This window comes from Scophthalmus maximus, chromosome 11 (genome assembly GCF_022379125.1).
Source record: "Scophthalmus maximus strain ysfricsl-2021 chromosome 11, ASM2237912v1, whole genome shotgun sequence".
NCBI classification, from domain to species: Eukaryota; Metazoa; Chordata; class Actinopteri; order Pleuronectiformes; family Scophthalmidae; genus Scophthalmus; species Scophthalmus maximus.
In genome coordinates, this window is record NC_061525.1 from 6,165,001 (window position 1) to 6,182,144 (window position 17,144).

The 17,144-nt window shown below is 42.9% G+C and overlaps 2 protein-coding genes and 1 pseudogene across 4 annotated transcripts; 2 read left to right on the forward strand and 1 right to left on the reverse strand.

Annotated features, from left to right (window-relative positions):
• LOC118299523 overlaps positions 1–2,250 on the forward strand; it is a 2,837-nt pseudogene extending 587 nt beyond the window's left edge.
• A 1,023-nt stretch (positions 2,251–3,273) lies between these two features.
• Positions 3,274–8,860, forward strand: LOC118299715 (cytochrome P450 2G1). The gene is made up of 9 exons (XM_035623667.2): positions 3,274–3,518; positions 4,530–4,692; positions 4,957–5,106; positions 5,495–5,655; positions 6,560–6,736; positions 6,908–7,049; positions 7,255–7,442; positions 7,540–7,681; positions 7,882–8,860. Exons 1-9 carry the CDS (start codon positions 3,351–3,353, stop codon positions 8,064–8,066), a joined length of 1,476 nt encoding a protein of 491 aa, XP_035479560.1. The 5' UTR covers positions 3,274–3,350; the 3' UTR covers positions 8,067–8,860.
• LOC118299717 (cyclin-dependent kinase-like 1) lies at positions 8,548–15,344 on the reverse strand. Of its 3 annotated transcripts, none has more exons than XM_035623670.2 (10): positions 14,651–15,344; positions 14,193–14,383; positions 13,767–13,885; positions 12,693–12,765; positions 12,173–12,263; positions 11,619–11,819; positions 11,153–11,235; positions 10,998–11,054; positions 10,476–10,628; positions 8,548–9,406 (listed from the first exon to the last, which is right to left on the reverse strand). In XM_035623670.2, the coding sequence occupies exons 2-10, from the start codon at positions 14,358–14,360 to the stop codon at positions 9,311–9,313; spliced, it is 1,041 nt and encodes a 346-aa protein (XP_035479563.1). In that variant the 5' UTR covers positions 14,361–14,383; positions 14,651–15,344; the 3' UTR covers positions 8,548–9,310. The 3 variants fall into 3 exon arrangements, with proteins under 3 accessions (XP_035479563.1, XP_035479564.1, XP_035479562.1); XM_035623671.2 differs by having other exon boundaries at positions 10,476–10,585; positions 13,767–13,888; positions 14,651–15,343; XM_035623669.2 differs by having other exon boundaries at positions 13,767–13,888; positions 14,651–15,341.
• Between the last annotated feature and the right edge of the window lie 1,800 nt (positions 15,345–17,144).

Genomic DNA, 17,144 nt, shown 5'->3' on the forward strand with positions numbered 1-17,144 from the left:
CACGGTTCACCTGTGGCCCACTGCAGCGCTCGGGCCAGCCCCCCATCAAGTGTTCAAATATTTGGGATGAAGGTGCAGGTCACAGGGGGACAGTGGGTGTAAATGAGAGACCCGCTGAGAGACGAGCAGACGAGCGCAGAGCGTCATGGACTTCCTTATCTCTTTCTGATAGAAGTTTGTGCAAAGTTAACACTGAATATGTTACATATCCTGCAAAACCTCCCGCTGAGGCTCCAGTCACAGCCTTGATTTACAAAGACAACGAAATAGGGCATTTTAAGCTGCACTTTAACTTTAACAAATACCACGTGTTCCACTGGAGGTGATCAAGTTATCAGTGGGAAATTCCATGTTATATGTATTTTCTATTAAATATTGATCATTAACGTTTAATAATTAAATGAAATGATTGAAAATCCACCACGGAGCAACTGTACCGAATAGTTAGTATTGATGTCTAAGAAAACAACACAAGGCCAATGATTGTGCTTTCAAGCTCAATGCTTCAAGCATTTCAACACGGCAGAACCCAAGTTTTGATAAACCAAAAATAATCTTTTGAACATGCAAACTTTTCTCCCAGTTTGAAATTTGGAAGTTTGCTGACATGAAAACTTTTACTTTGCAATTATGTTTATTTTCTTAAATCAAATTCTATATATTTGGTTATATTTGTTTTTTCCCATTTATAGTTATTTATAATAAAGTTCATCATTAAATTGTAAAATGTCAAGCCTCAATTACATTTTCGTGTCATACGGGTGAATACGACTTAGGTATTATTGTTAATTTATTTCAAATATGTTTTCTTATGACTACTAACAGACGAGACCAACTGTGTTTTCCTCGTCCCCGTCCAGCCACACCCTTTGACCCAGTGCTGCTGTTGAGCCGCAACGTGTCCAATGTGATCTGCTGCCTGGTGTTTGGCCAGCGCTTCGGTTACGAAGACGAGCAGTTCCTGCATCTTCTCGACACCCTGTCTGATATTCTAAAGTTCGCCAGTAGCCCTCTGGGTCAGGTGAGCGGAGGTGGGAGCTGATGGTCCTCCAAATACAATCGCTTCATTCTGGTGTCCTTATAAGACATATAGTGAGATTATTGTTTTACAATTCCCTCCCATAGAAGTACGACATCTTTCCCTGGTTGATGGAGCGTCTTCCCCGGCCACCAGCACTACATCTTTGCCCGATTTAAGGAGTTGAGAGAGTTTATCAAGATCAATATCCAAGAGCATCAGGAGACACTGGACGGGACTACATCGACTGCTTCCTCATCCAAATGAACCAGGTTTGAAAGTGCGTCAGGTCGCATGAGACCACACTGAGCGACATAACTTTAATCATAAAACACTTATTTGTCCAATCAAAACAATCCCTTCACATTATCTTTGTCACTATATTGTGTTCTTTGTGTAGCTATGCCTGATTTTATTGTTTAATCATTCAAATGTTCCAAAAACCCAGGTGGGCTTCTGGCACCTGCTGCTTGAAGTGTATTTTAAGCAGCAGGTGCATCTCATTGCACTATTACGTCTTTGTCCTCTCAGGAAAAGCACAATTCCGCAACGGAGTTCCACTATGACAACCTGAAATCGACAGTGATGAATCGGTTCATTGCGGGAACAGAAACCACAAGCTCCACCATCAGATACGCCCTCAGTGTGCTAATCAAATACCCAGACCCGCAGCGTAGGTCCCCTGACAGAAGTCACGGTCGTCTTATTTTCACAGTTACACACGGCCACGTAATAACACTGATTAAAACAGACCAGAGGGGATTTTTTTCATTTTGTTATTTGCCTTTTACAGAGAAAATGCAGCAGGAGATTGACAGTGTGATTGGAAAAGACCGTTGCCCCAGCATCGAGGACAGGAAGTCCCTCCATTTCACAAATGCCATCATCCACGAGGTGCAGCGTTTCCTGGACCTCGTCCCGCTTGGCCTCCCTCTTTCACTACGCACTGCGGGACATCTCTTTCAGGGGTTACACAATTCCCAAGGTATTCTCGAGTTCAAGATATAGTATTCTTTAGAGTCTGTACCCTGCAACATTGCAGGGGTGAAAGCATTTTCATATTTGACATGCGTCAGTTTTCTTGGCTGTTATCTTCATTAGCTCCGTGTCCAGACCCTGATTTTTCCCAGTTATGGGATAGGTTGGAGAGCTCATTCATGGAGATGTTTCACAGATTTGATCAAATCAAAATCACCAAAGATGACGATGTGGTGGACAGCGCAAGGCATTGAATGTCTGCCCTGTGCGCATGTCACTGTAAGTGTTGTCAGGGACGTCCCATTTCACAAAGGGACTGCAACAATGCACCTATTGGTATGTACTAGCAGTGAATCACGCTGTATCCACGCTCCAATGCATACCCTGCTTTAACATCTATATTACTCTAAATGGGACCATCATCTACTCAATGAACATCATGCTGTATTGAAGAAGACTCAAAACTAGCGATTGATCCATAAACTCCTCAAGGAAAATGTTTACTGACGTTATAAATCAAGTTTTGAAGTGGAGTCATTTCCTCCTAGACTTCTTTCCGCAACCAGCGGAGTCCCCCTCTGCTGGTGATTCCAGGGAATGCAGGCTTCAGGCACTTCCGCATTGGCTTCACTTTAAAGGGGCCATATTATGCTCCAGGCACCTTTTCAGCCTGTCTCCACGTATATTTGGTTATCTGGGGGGTCTGCCAGCCCACGGAGAATGAAAAGAAAACAATGAGTCGTTGATTCGTGGTTTGGGTAGATCGTGCAGACGGTCTGTAAACGAGCCCTTCACAGGCCGGGCGTCAAGTGATGTAAGTTGACTCCTGCTACTGGGGCGACCACGCCCCCAACCTGAGCATCTCCCCCTTGAAGTGCGGAAAAACAGATCGCGTCTGCCGGCGGTCGGTCGCGGCTCCCGGCTTGCTGCCGGCGGACCTCGCGGCTGCCGGCGTTTATACATGAAGAGGAGGGTGCTGTGTGGCTTGATCCTTGAGGTGTTTTGACATGGAATGGGCAAAGACATGTAGTGAACACACCTGAAAACCAATGTAACTTGTGTAAAAGGGGGCATAATATGGGCCCTTTAACTTTCACTATCAAATGATCAGAAATGGAGCCAATTCTCTCAAGATTGAAAAATGATAGTCAATGTACAAATGGTGCAAGATGGCTGAAAAGAAAATACATATTTGGATAGAGCACATAACCCCTAACTAGTGATAAGTTCTACTGGGAGGGACACATCCTTGATGGGCGGGCCCCGGGCCGGGTGGGACACCAACACACACGCAGTGTTTTTTTCCTGCAGTGTTGTGCAACACTGCTCTCCCGAACGACGCAGAGCCTCCGCCATGGAGGTCACGGTGGTCTTAGCTGCGGCACTGGTCGCTGCTCTGCTGTGGCTGCTGAGCCTGAAGAGCCGTGGACACGCTCGCCTCCCTCCGGGCCCGTCCGGTCTGCCCGTGATAGGAAACCTGCTGCAGATGGACAAACGAGCCCCGTTCAAGACCATGCGCAAGGTGAGACTCGCACAGCGGCCCGTTGCTTTTGCCCAGTTTTTTTTTTTTGTAAGGGAAGAAAAATAAAGAAGGAAAAAAAACAAAAAAACAGAAGGTCGCCGTTTGGCTGCATGTTGCAAGGGAGTTGATCATTTCCTTGTTGACAACATGCCTTCGGACACACGACGGATCAGCTGACTGCGGCGGGTTTACAGGAGGCTCGCAGCCGTAGCAGAGGAAGAACTCAAATCATAGTCAATTACAGTAAGAAAGCACAAAACAAAAACTTATTTCTGACTTTGACTTTTCTCACACAGATTTTTTTGTTTGTTTTACAATTAATTTGACACTTTCTATGTATTCTATTTTTAAACTATTATAATTATGCTTAGTATTATTATTAGACTCATTTTTAGTATATTATTATTTTTAATGTTATTCAGTGTTATACAGTCCATATATTCTTCATCTTCCTTTTAAAAAAAATCCTATATCTTTTACTCTTCTTCTTAATATTATTATTATTATCAACTGGGTTCTATTTCCAATCTTCTTCTCCTTCATTTTTTAAAATAGGACCTCATAAAGCCATGGAAATACTTAAAAAAAAATTAAATAAAACATCAAGAACATAATAGGACATTTTATGTTATATTCATTTTGGCACTGTATCCCTGTTGGACAGAATGAACATAACGTTATTGTGAAGCACTCCTGCATGTACTTTATCTATTGTAAACTCTGTGAGCTGCTTTTCTTCTATGAAAGATGCAATACAAATAATATGATTTTCCAACCTCGCCTCACTCATTAAGAGATATTTTATGACCAAATGTACTTTTGATATGGTTATGGATATAGTTGGTGTTTATATGACCTGTGTGTGTGTCAATGATAATGTTTGTTGAGAGTCCCAGTGTGTCTGTTCCCCTCACTGCAGTGCACTCAGGGTGTGTTTGCTCTGGGGTCCACCTCTGTAGGCCTGTACAAGAATCCAATGCATGTCTGTCTGTTGTTATGTTTGACCTCCAGCTCAGTGAAAGCTACGGCCCCGTGTTGACTGTGTACCTGGGCCGACAGCGCACCGTGGTTCTGGTGGGGTACGACGCCGTCAAGGAGGCGCTGGTGGACCAAGCGGATGACTTCACTGGCAGAGCCCCTATTCCTTTCTTGAATAGAGCCACCAAGGGCTATGGTATTGTAGAACATTTTGTGATGCTTTGTTGTACCATGTCAGCATGTTTGAGTCGAACATTTTCTGTACTTAACATCAGATCTTTGTTTCACTGATTTCATCTGGCCAAAAGTTTGAAGTCTGGATATTTATCCAGAAAGTGGATTTAACTATTGAACACTTCCCAAATGCGTCCGTGGAATTATTGGTGGGTCTTCCCTTTTCCCTCTTGAAAGTAGAGGCCAAATGTTCTTTCTTCCCACTAACATTATTAATTTTTCCAAGGTTTGGCGATCAGTAATGGAGAGCGCTGGCGGCAGTTGCGTCGTTTCACCCTCACAACTCTCCGAGACTTTGGAATGGGACGCAAGGGGATGGAAGCGTGGATCCAGGAGGAGAGCAAACATCTGGTGGCCCGCATAAACGATACCGGAGGTATGTGTAGTATGTTTGAGAATGACTGTGCACATCTGGGTGCGCTTTGTTTCTGTATCTGTCAGGTATACAGCATTCAATGTCTTTACACATGCTTAAATAAACTGGAAACAAAGCATTCGATTTCAACTTGACTTGAGCTGAGCTGGGTGTGGAATACACTGTGCCAAATAAGGGGTTTGATATTTTGAGTCTGCAACAACAAAAACGACAACAGCTAAATGGTGATTCCGTGTATAGCACTTTGTCACTTTGTGTTTGATAAATCATTTTCAATAAAACTGAGCTCATATCAATATACAAGTCAAAATGGTGTTTGTGGCACTTTTGAATGCGCAAGATCTGTTCTGTTAAGGCACAGTTCTGACTGTGCACTTTTTTCCCCCAGGTACATCTTTTGATCCGACCTTCTTCTTGAGTTGCACTGTGTCCAACGTGATCTGCTGCCTGGTGTTCAGTCAGCGCTTCAGCTACGACGATGACAACTTCCTCTACCTTCTGCACACAATTTCCGAGACCCTGAAATTTGGCAGCAGTCCCCTCGGTCAGGTAAGAGGAGGAGGTGCAGAGGGCATGGTGGGTGGGTGGGTGGTTTGAGAGAACCATTACTTAGCTGGAGACTTGTGTGTTGTTGTGCTTCCAGTACACTGCTTCACCTGGAGCATCACTTTTGTCAGGCTCTGTAGGTGCAACGTCTTATCAGCTATTTGCAGTTAAAAATAACAAATTAATATCTAAGTTCTTTGGGGCCTCCTCCCTAAATGTAAGGTAAAGGAATGCAAATTCACTCATTCAGTCTCATAAAAAATATACTTACTATCAATTTGAAACACTGATTCATGATTTCTTTAATATCTACAACTAAAATTACTAGTAGTCAGTAATAGTTGAAGGATTTGTAATAGTTCTGCCAAACAGAGGTTGGTGAAAGATCTCATTATTACTAGGAATACATAATAGTATAACATGACTCCAACCCTCTCGTTTTGAAGGTTTGTATTGAGGGAACCTGACTGATAGATTAATTTTGTAAATAAAATCACTTCTAGAGTTTATTAACCTTATTTTCATGTTGTGTTTGACGTGCAGCAACGTAGTAGGTTTGAATTTGCATTTTTCGATAAAGAACATTTGTCTTTTCCTCTCTTTTTTTTCTAAATGCAATGTTACATTACAAGTTCAAGGACCAGTGTGTGGGATGTAGCGGCATCTAGTGGTGATGCCTCTAAATGCCAAGGACTACTGAGTAGGCTTCCCCCTCGCCTCAACCCCCTCCCCTTCTAAGCTCGTAGAGGGTTGGGTTCATTCCCCTTAGGGAATAATTTGACGTTTGTTTGCAGAAATGGACCGTGCATTGTTATCTGTGTAACCGGTCAAATACAACAGTTTGGTACAGTATTTTTTACTCAGCTTACACACGTCATTCAACGAGTCCTTCCCCTGTCCCTCACAGCTGTACAACGTCTTCCCTTGGCTGATGCAGAGGCTGCCGGGGCGACAGCACAAAGTGATTGCCAGAATTGATGAGCTGCGAGAGTTTATCATGAAAAAGATCCAGGAGCACAAGGAAACACTGGACCCAAGCTCACCCAGAGACTACATCGACTGCTTCCTCACTAGAGTCCGTCAGGTACAGTATTGTCGGCTTCATCAACCAGAATAAGCCTCTGGTTATAATAAAATACTGAGTTGTGCAAATGCTGAGATCTTTTGAACACTACGTGCACAGATGAACTCACTCGAGTGCATTTGAACATCCTGAGTTTTTAAGGTTAAAAGGTTCTAATTTTTGTCCTTTCAGGAAAAGCACAATCCCACAACTGAGTTCCACTATGACAACTTGGTGTCCACAGTGTTGAACCTTTATTTGGCAGGAACAGAAACCACCAGCTCAACTATCAGATTTGCACTAAGTGTACTGATCAAACACCCCAAAACACAGGGTACGTCATATGGAACCAGTTTCAAAGTAAATCCAGAAACGGGACAATTGCTTTAACTCCCTTTAATCAAACATGTCGATTTTACACTCATTGTAGGTTCACATATATGTATTCTTTGATATATTCTTTTTGATGATTTACTAAGTGATTAATCAAGAATTTGTCTCTGCACTAGTTAAATAGCTGTTTTTTCCCCGTTTTGAAGAAAAGATGCAGCAGGAGATTGACACAGTTATTGGACAGGGGCGCTGTCCCTTTATGGAGGACAGGAAGTCACTCCCCTTTACAGATGCAGTTCTCCATGAAATCCAGCGTCTATTGGATATCGTCCCCATGAGCCTCCCGCACTACGCCATCAAGGACATCTCATTCAGGGGTTACATAATTCCCAAGGTAGTCCGGTTTCACCGCATCAAGTGTTGTTGATACTATTTTTTTTTTTTTACCAGATAGTAAATGTTCCATCTGATTCATTGTCGCGTGTCAACAGGATACAATGATTGTTCCCCTGTTGCACTCTGTGTTGAAAGAGGATAAACAGTGGGCAACCCCTTGGTCATTCGACCCGCAGCACTTCCTGGACCAAAACGGCAACTTTAAGAAAAATCCTGCATTCCTGCCATTTTCTGCAGGTAAATTACCAAGTCGATTTCCCCGTTATTGATCATTATTAAACGTGGCTGGACTTTGGGCCATCTTATTTTCACAGATTTTTGTGTTTGGGGCTAAAATATGTTTGAGAAGCTATTTCCAAACCCAACCCATGCAATGATTTCGCATTTATGTCACGTATTAACTTTATTCTCACTCTCACTGGCTTGTTATTTCTCAGGAAAGAGAGCTTGTGTTGGAGAGTCCCTCGCTCGCATGGAGATTTTCCTCTTCCTGGTGTCACTCCTGCAGCACTTCACCTTTTCTCACCCTGCAGGACCCGACAGTGTAGACCTGAGCCCCGAGCACAGCAGCTTCGCCAATGTGCCCCGCATGTACAATATCATTGCCACGCAGCGGAATTAAATATTTCACAGCGCAATCCTGCATTTTCAACCTTTCGTCTGGCCTTCAACCTCTGAAAAATGGATCATTTTAATGCCAGCTTAGATCAATTACAACTACTTAATATTTCGTTCTCCTGTGCCTGTAACGTTTTCCAAGACCAAAATGGTCTCATTTAACCACGTTTATACATATTCAGTGTCTGTCTGTCAGGTGGGTTTAGGTTTAACAAAGGGTTAAAGTTTTTACAGAATATTTGAAAAGGTAAACCAAAGATTAAAAAAAATACCTCACTTAGTCTTGAATGACATGTTTGACATTTCACTTTTTTCCCCCTCACTTTTTGAGTTTGATTACACTTCAGAATATACAGTGTACACACAGTTTATCAGTATTTCCCCTTTTCTAAAGTGTACTGTCATGCTGATATACAGTATCATCTCATGAGGTGGAATTTGTGTTTGATTTAAAGTGTTAGGAGTAGGAAAAACGCAAAGCGTGAAAAGAATCGTATGACCTTTTATTTCAATGATAAACAAGACATATTTTATGTTAACCCACCTAACCCTGGATTAAGACCTGCTGGTTTACAGCACATAGCACAGTGAGGTTTGACGAAGAGGTTACGTCAGTAATTTGATAAGTTCAAGGTCAGGTGATCCATCAAGCGACGTGTCAGGCTGTCAGTGTGTGGATGCGGACTGCTTTCTATCTTTTGGTTATATTGTAGAAATATACAAACATGTTCACTGAACCTAAAGATACATGCATTTAGTCATCCTATATTTGTGCAATAAAACACATCGGAAAAAAGATTCTATTGAAATCAAGTTTTATTGATTAACTTGTTAGATTGATTACTCCTAACCTGTAGCCAATATGAACCTACACGGGGATCAGTTGTTAAAACTTGACTGTGCTGGAAAACTAGAGAACTCTGGTACCTATGTCCAAGTGATGATGGCACACTGGTGATTCTTAGATATTGCATAGGATTTTAAAGAATAGTGCAAGTGCAGTTTCAATTGTGTTTGGTGCAAACTGTGTGTTTGAGTGTTGCCTAACCTGCAACTCTAAATGTCCCCACTATTGTTTGTTCTGTAAAGAACATTAAGTTGATGTCTGTGGTTAAGTTTAGATTAAAATAGTCTTTCTGACTCTCTCACCAAGAATATACCGTATGTGTATTCAAAGCTTTTATACAAATCATAGCAGAAGTCCACATCTCTCAGTTCAGCCACAAGTAAGACCAGTTGGTCGCTTAGTTAAATGTTGGGCAGGTGATATTTGTGCTTCACCTGTTTCTTGACATCTGGTGCTGGTGAGACGTTGCTGTTCAGTAACTGAGGCAGGTACTGTGCCTATAGAGAGAGAGAGAGAGAGATCTCATGAGCAAACCACACAAACTATCCGTAGTGAAGTGGCAATATGTTTTCGGGTTGTCTGTCCCTCTAGCGTAAATGCGATATCTCAGGAATGCCTTGAGGGAATTTCTTCAAATCTGGTACAAACGTTGACTTGGACTCAAGGATGAACCGATTCGATTTTGGTGATCAAAGGTGAATGTCAATGCGACCTCACAAAACATGTATTTGGTCATAATTCAAGAATTCATAAGCTCACTTGGACAAAATGAATCAACTACCTTTTTAGTCTTCAATACATATTTGAGTCTGTACAGACATGGATGTAAACTACAACTTGATATGTACAAGGTGGTTATTGTAGTTTATTATCAAGATGAGGCTTTAACAGGGTGGCTAGTGGTGAAAGTTCAGTAAAGTTGTTTTCAGATAAGAACTCTGGAAAATGTCTGCAAAAATTGGTGCAGACATTTTGCCAAGATTGCTGTCCACATATGACAAATGCAGCAGGAGATTGTCCGAGTCAGACGTGTTCACACCAACAGAAACATTTCCGAATCATTCTGTGACGTCTGGGTAGAGAAAGCAGAAGGCAGGACACAATAATGATAATTTCGCTGGGGGAAAGGAGTGTTTTTTGTTTACAGTCATCAACATGCCCAATAGCTTGCTTTGACATGTCCCTGCTGTATTCTCACAAGGGCTGGCAGAAAAAATGCAACATTTGTGGGAATTTGCGTCCACACACACAGCACAAGCAGAAAATCTCAGGAAAATGGCTGGACTTCAGCACATGTCTGAAAGGAGCTTAAGCAGAAAAGTGCTTGTACCTAAATTTTGATAGGTACAAGCACCTATCAGCACGTTTCAAGCCTAAAGAGGTGAATCATTTCCATAAAAAAGGCAGATTTTGGGGTGGAGTATAAGTGGATGTCCGAGGGTTAAACCAGGTAAAAATGTGACCAATTCAAGGACATGCTTGGCTGCATCCACGTGCACAGTGTGGTAAATTTGGGCTCATGGAAACAACTCCTCACAGGATTAAGCCACCGTGTTCCACACATACCCCTGCCTGTCTGCGTCGGAAGCCTTTGTCGTGTCGTCTTCCTGGGCGCTCACCCTCGCGGCCCCAGTTGGCTCCCCCTTCTTCCTGGAAGTAAGGCAGCTCCAGCAGTTCTACACAGGACAGTCGGAGAGAGGGGTCCATCACCAGGCAGGACTGCTCACACAAACATGTACAGAGTTAGCATGGGGCATTAGCATTTTCAAATATTTGGCATTTTTTCAATCATCATTTTGTTTACATTTGTCTGCTGCACAAAAGAGGGTGACCAATACAGATATCCAGGTTTCATTATTATTAGCCGATATCTTAAAAATGGTAGTTAATGCATTATGACCAAGACCGACAATACTGCCATTACATAAATAGAAGTTTAGCTTTTCCCTACAGCAACTCCACAGATATTCTGTACAAATCAGCCAATTTGTACAGTTGCTGATAATTATCTGTGATGAGCTTAGTCTGGCTGATAATATCCTGCTGGCACATCAGTCAGACTCGTAATACATGTAAAACATAACATACCTTCATGACATGGAGGGCTTGAAGAGACACTCCGTGGAAGCGCTTTTCCAAAGGTTCCTAAGAACAAAAGTAAATGTGGGATCAGTACACCTTCACACGTCATCTCGTCTCCATCAAGTCCATATGCATCCCCAGAGGTATCAGCGGGTTTGTACCGTCGTGTCAGGTTCAGGAATACTGACTCCACTGAAGAAAACGTTAGAGCGGAACACCTGCTGGTGACGAGGGATCAGGTCACCTGAGGTCAGAGATGAGAAAAGTCAGAATCCTACAAGTATGTGTGTGTAAATGTAAATGGTTTGCAAACCTTTAAATCCACAAGAAACATTAAAAATGTTCAGTTAAGATCTGAAACAGGCCCTCAAAATAATGATAATAATAAAAAAACAGCAAGGCATGATTTCTGTGTCATTTCAACAAACCCACAAGACAAGCCCATCGTAAAAGAGTTCAAGTTGTTCTTTATCTCTATCACTCTGTCATAGAAGGAATGTGAGTTCATCTAGAATATAGAAAAAAATCAACTACTAGTGAATCCATCTGCTGATCTTGGGACTTGTAATGCCACATGCAATCTGTAGAACAGATCTTCATAAACATGCAAGTGAAGTTTCTCAGTACCTAGAGTTTTTCGGATGAGGTAGAGCTGATCAACGTCAGACTTCCCGGGCCAGAGTGGATTCCCATTGAGCAGCTCTGCGAAAACACAGCCCAGTGCCCACACGTCCACAGGAGGCCCGTACTGAGTGTCCCCCACCAGCAGTTCAGGGGCCCGGTACCAGCGGGTCGCTACGTAGTCTGTGTAGTCATCCTCTGGTCCCGCTGAGTATACCAACAGATGGAGATGAACGAACACACGTACACTTAGATGCTGAATAATGAACACTAAATAACGCATAGATTGTAGAGGAGGGGATTACAAGGCATAATGAATGACTACATGTTACTGTATGGTAACACAACACCGAAACCTAAGGCAGGGAGGGTAAACAGAGACACGCTGCACAGAGACACACTAACAGGCTGAATGGTCCGTCCTGTGTAATGCATTTACTGAAACACTGAAGTGAGGAGGCCATCGGCAAGAGATGATACAGGTTCCACGCTGAATATTTCATTAGAGATACATTAACACTAAATGCTCATAAATGCCCTGGCTCTCTGGATAAACCTACTCAGGATGCGGGCGAAGCCAAAGTCGCAGAGCTTGATGACTCCGGTTTTGGTCAGGAGGATGTTCTCTGGCTTCACATCGCGGTGGATGCACTGGAACACAAACGTTCAGGATCAGGGATTTGGGCAACATGATCCACAGTCTCTTGGTGACAGAGAAAGAGGCTCGTATTAAGCTGACAGAATAGGAATTAATGAGGAGGAACAATGGCAAGAGATAAGAAAACCTATACACATTTTATTATTCAAACCTATGGGCTCCAGATGGAAAGCTTCAGTCAGCTCTAAGACATGTTCCACACTAAATCCCTTAGTTTGCAGGTATAACTTGGTTTTGTTATATAAGTTGGTTTAGTGAAGCTCTTGGAATTTGTAAATTATCGTCGCAGGAAAAAACATTTCAAGCAGTTCTGTGAGCAGCAACAGTTAACACATGAACTAAACTGAAATAAGATTACGCTTGCAAATATATGAAAACCTAAGAAAATCTGAAATCAAATACCACATGAAGAATACACTGACATTGTGCTTGTGGCAGAAGTTAACAGCCTGCAGAGTCTGCCACACTATGCTTTTCAGCTGCGCCTCAGGTACTCTGCAGAGAGAAAGAGAAATACTGATTGTTTTAAGTGAAACAAAAACATGTTTTTCCTAATCTATCCTTTCAGGGATTTTTAAAGAAGCAGTGGTGCTCTACACAGCCCTTTTGTCACCCTAGTAACCTTAGGCCTGTCTCTAACAGTAACAGCGCCTTTGTTTTCAGGAGCAGCTTGAGTTTCTGCTACACAGTCTTGCAAGGAAAAGGAAAAACTACTACCAACATTTGACATCTTTGAAATCTCTTGGCAACAGTCTTAGCTCCCTCTTTTATATTTACCTCGTTCCTTTCCTCTGCCCCTTTCTTCAGCAGTGCTCTTACGACTAAATATACACACAAGTTAACTGATGCTAAACAGATGACTGCTTCAAAAGAGGGGCCCACTTTTGTAGTAGCAGAGTTAGTATGAGCCGTTATTCACTGTATACAATTTTAAAATTAAAGATAAGAACAGCAACAAAAGTAAGCTGCATGAAGGCAGTGTTATATTAATATATTGTGTATTATATTCCTTAATGATTATCACTGATGCATTCATATGTAAGTAGCATTTTAATGTTGTAGAGGGACCTAATTTTAACTATTGTTTGGGTAGTTTAATCTTTAATAAAGCCTCTATAAACTGGCCATAAGTTTTGTGTGTGAAATCTTCAAAGTACCTCGTACCTATAGCTGTTAAATAAGGGCAATGGAGTAAAAGCAGGAAAGATTTGTAGTGATAATAGATATAAACCATATATCAATAGACACAAATTGTAGTATTCAAGTTAAGTACTCAGGTTAAGTACTGTATGTGTACCTCAAAATTATACCTAAGCCATTTCACCGCTGCAATTTTGTCATGGATTCTCATAGTGGAAACCAAACAGTTGACTGATCTTCCACCTTCCAAGTATGTGGCCCGTCAGTATATCAAGCATAACTCACTGTTCTAATTCAAACAGCTCACGGAGAGGGAATGGGCCTGTTCAGGTCTCCCTGCGTTGCCCCCAACCTACCCTCGAGGGTGTTTGTCCAGCTCGTTGAGGACCGTCTGTTCACAGAACTCAAACACCAAGTGGAGCCGGCGTTTCCTCCTGAAGACCTCCAGCAGGTTGACCAGGTTCACGTGTTTCAGCTGCTGCGGGACCAACAGAGAACATGGACGCTCACTGTCAGCACAGACGATCGGAGGACCTAACCACCTCAACACCCCCCTTTTTTTCTGCTGCCTTCTAATATTGTGCACAGCTTTATATTTAAAACATCGTAGTTTAAAGATAATGATAAACAATTTCAACAGTCATAATAATGCATGACAAATGAAAAATTGACTAACCTAATGACTTAATAATAGTAACTTAATGAGCGTACTTGTGTGTCTGCAGACAGAGTTCGACGTGAACCAAACCTGATACTATTGGATGATACTTATCTCTTCTCACCTTCAGCATGCGTATTTCTCTCAGCGCTATCTTCTTGATGACCGGGTCGTCTTCGGATTCCACAAACTTCTTGATGGCCACTATCTGGCCAGTGTCCCTGTGTTTGCACTTGAACACCACACCGTAGGAGCCCTCGCCAATCTTGGCCAGCTTTTCATATTTCTCCATTGGGGCAGTCGGTTTGCTGTCACCTGTCAAAGGGAATAGACGGTTTGCAAAGTCACCACTTCAAATCGAAAGTAGTGACTTAAGTGTTTCTAACGTGAACATAAGAAGCATTTTGTGTTTCTCCCCGCCACTGTCCGTCTGACACAGTGACCTTACAAAACTGTTATGAATATTTTTCCTAAGGTTGTTAAAACCTGTGAGATAACTCCACAGTCCTGAGGACGTGTGTTGTTTAGCTCGTGTGTCTCAACCCACATGACCGCAGAATAGAGGCAGAGGGGTGCACGCACCTGTCCAGAGAGGGGGTCCTCATCGACCGGGCAGCAGTCCACCAAAAGTCCGCAAACGTGCGCGCAGCCACTTCTCTCAGCTCATTTGGTCTTCAGTGGCGCACATCGGCCGGTCCCTCTCTCTCTCTCTCTCTCTCTCTCTCTCTCACACCCTGTTATCGATTCTCCCTCGGGCTGTCCTCTCGACCTCTGTGTCGTCACCGCCTCGCTCTTCGGCTCGGTCCTCTCACCGAGTCTCGTTCTTCGTTATTGGTCCTGTTCCCATTCCCGGAAAACATCCCTCGTGTGTTTGCGAACGCAGAAGTAAGGTGTCGCTCATCACTATGTTTCACTCGCCCCTTGGTAACGGCGCCGCGGAGAGCACCAGTGGCACGGGCACCGTGTAACGTCCCACTCATTCGCAAAGCGGGCGGCGCGAGGTAGATGACGCACGGCGGTGCGCGCGCGTTGTATCCAAGGAGACGGGTGCGACGCAGGTGAGGCGGCGGCGCAGCCGGACCGTTAGTTTCCCTTCCCGCTCATTTAGCCAGCAATAAACTACAGTTACACGGCCACTTAAGCTCATTACTTAACTCACGGAGGAGCTACGGCGACAGCAGGCCTGTTTGAGTAAAACGTGTACTTTGTTGTCATGTCTTTTCTGTTGTAATAGCCTACCGCCATTTTTATTTCTCCTGTAATCGAGGGCGGAAAGGAGGTAGCCCACACACAACGTCACAAGGTGGGCGGTGACTTGATGGTGACGTCACGTCACGCAATTAAGTGGTAATGGACACAGGTGTGTAAGGAGAGCGAACAGCTCTCACCGCAGGCAGACACACCTCTGCTACCCGAGGCAGAGGTGAATTAAATTGAGTAAAACAAAAAGATATTTTCATTTACTTTGCGCAATTACCCACACACCAACAAGAGGAAGAACACCGAAAAGCAAGCGACAACAGACAAATCAAGGTAAGTGCGTCAAGGACACATTCTTCCGGTTCAACACACCACTATGACTACAGTACAGTACGTGTTCATCATTGAAATCAAAGTATACAAAACATCCAGCTACAACTAAAATTCGTCTTACACGTTTATACATTAATAATGATCATGATAATAAACTTATTTTTATTTTCAAAACAGTAACTAAGTGCTGCACATTAAGACAAATCAAAAAAAAATGACCAGCTAAATAGTTCAAATAAATACAATAAACAAACAGCCCATGTAAAATCAGGAAATGATTTCAAGTAACGTAAAGTTTGAAGATAGGACTTATAAGATGCCTAATTTCCCCATGCAGGCTAACCGTTCTAGAGCTACGGGCGCCCTGACTTCAGAGGCTCTGTCCAGTTCCGTTTTTTTAACCTGGTCTCTGGAATAGTGAGAAGACTTCTGTTCCAGGATCTCAAGCAGCATAAGAGATCATACGTGATTTAAAAGATCTTAATCGTGCTCAGGAAGGGCCTTCAAGGTGATCAGAGGGACATGAAATCAATCCTAAAACAAATAGGCAGTCAGTGTAGTGTCTAAATCATGTGTAATATGATTTATCGTCTAAAAAAGACAACATTCACTCAGCTGCATAATGAAAACCTTTGATTCCTTTAATGCACCTTTGGCATATTCAAGGACTTTGGCATATACAGGACTTGGACTTGTATTGGAGGATTTGGTGTATTTCCACTTTTACTTGAGTAAAAGAGCCATGTCCTGCATCTAAACGCGTTCCTCGTATTACTATATATACTCCAGTATAGGCAATTAATACATGAGCTGTTATATGAGGTTCCAGAGCAATATTTTCACCAGTTGAGGACAAACTGTTGAGAGACGCTACAGCATAATGTCACCCTGCCACAGATATGGCATGTATGCAGGACCAGCTCTGATGTGGTAACATGAGTTCTAAACTATCGGTTCTCTCTGTTGACTGTGAATATCTTTTCTCCCAGCGTCTTCCCTTAGCTCGTCTGGCTCAAGGCTGCGTTTGCTTTGCCGCAGCCCCATGGCATCCTCCACAGAATCACACAGATAATCACGGGGGACTTCACAGTGAACGATGGGAAAGCAGACCATGTTGCACTCTTGTGCTCAGAGACACTCCGACACCTCGAGGTGCTGGCATCGAAGCGTTGTGGCCAAGGGTATGAAATGCCCCATGGCAGACTGGTAAGACGTGTCAGTTGTACGCAGTCAGTAAGGCACCGAGGTTGGTTATGTTCAGAGGCCAATGTTTAAACACAAGTGAGAAATCAGAGAAAATAGGTCAGAGCGTGTACTTGGGGAATGTTCCTACAGCAAAATGACTTCTTTTTATCCTTGGAGAACCCTCTGGATGAGTGCAAGATGTTAGACAGGAGACAGGAGAAGATCTGTATCTTTATCTAGTTGAATCATTCTCTTCCCCACCTACGTTACTGTTGTAATGACAGTTTGAACTCCATATTTATTTCATATGAAAAAATATGTATATAACTGCAAACTTGAGGTTGATGTTAGAGATGTC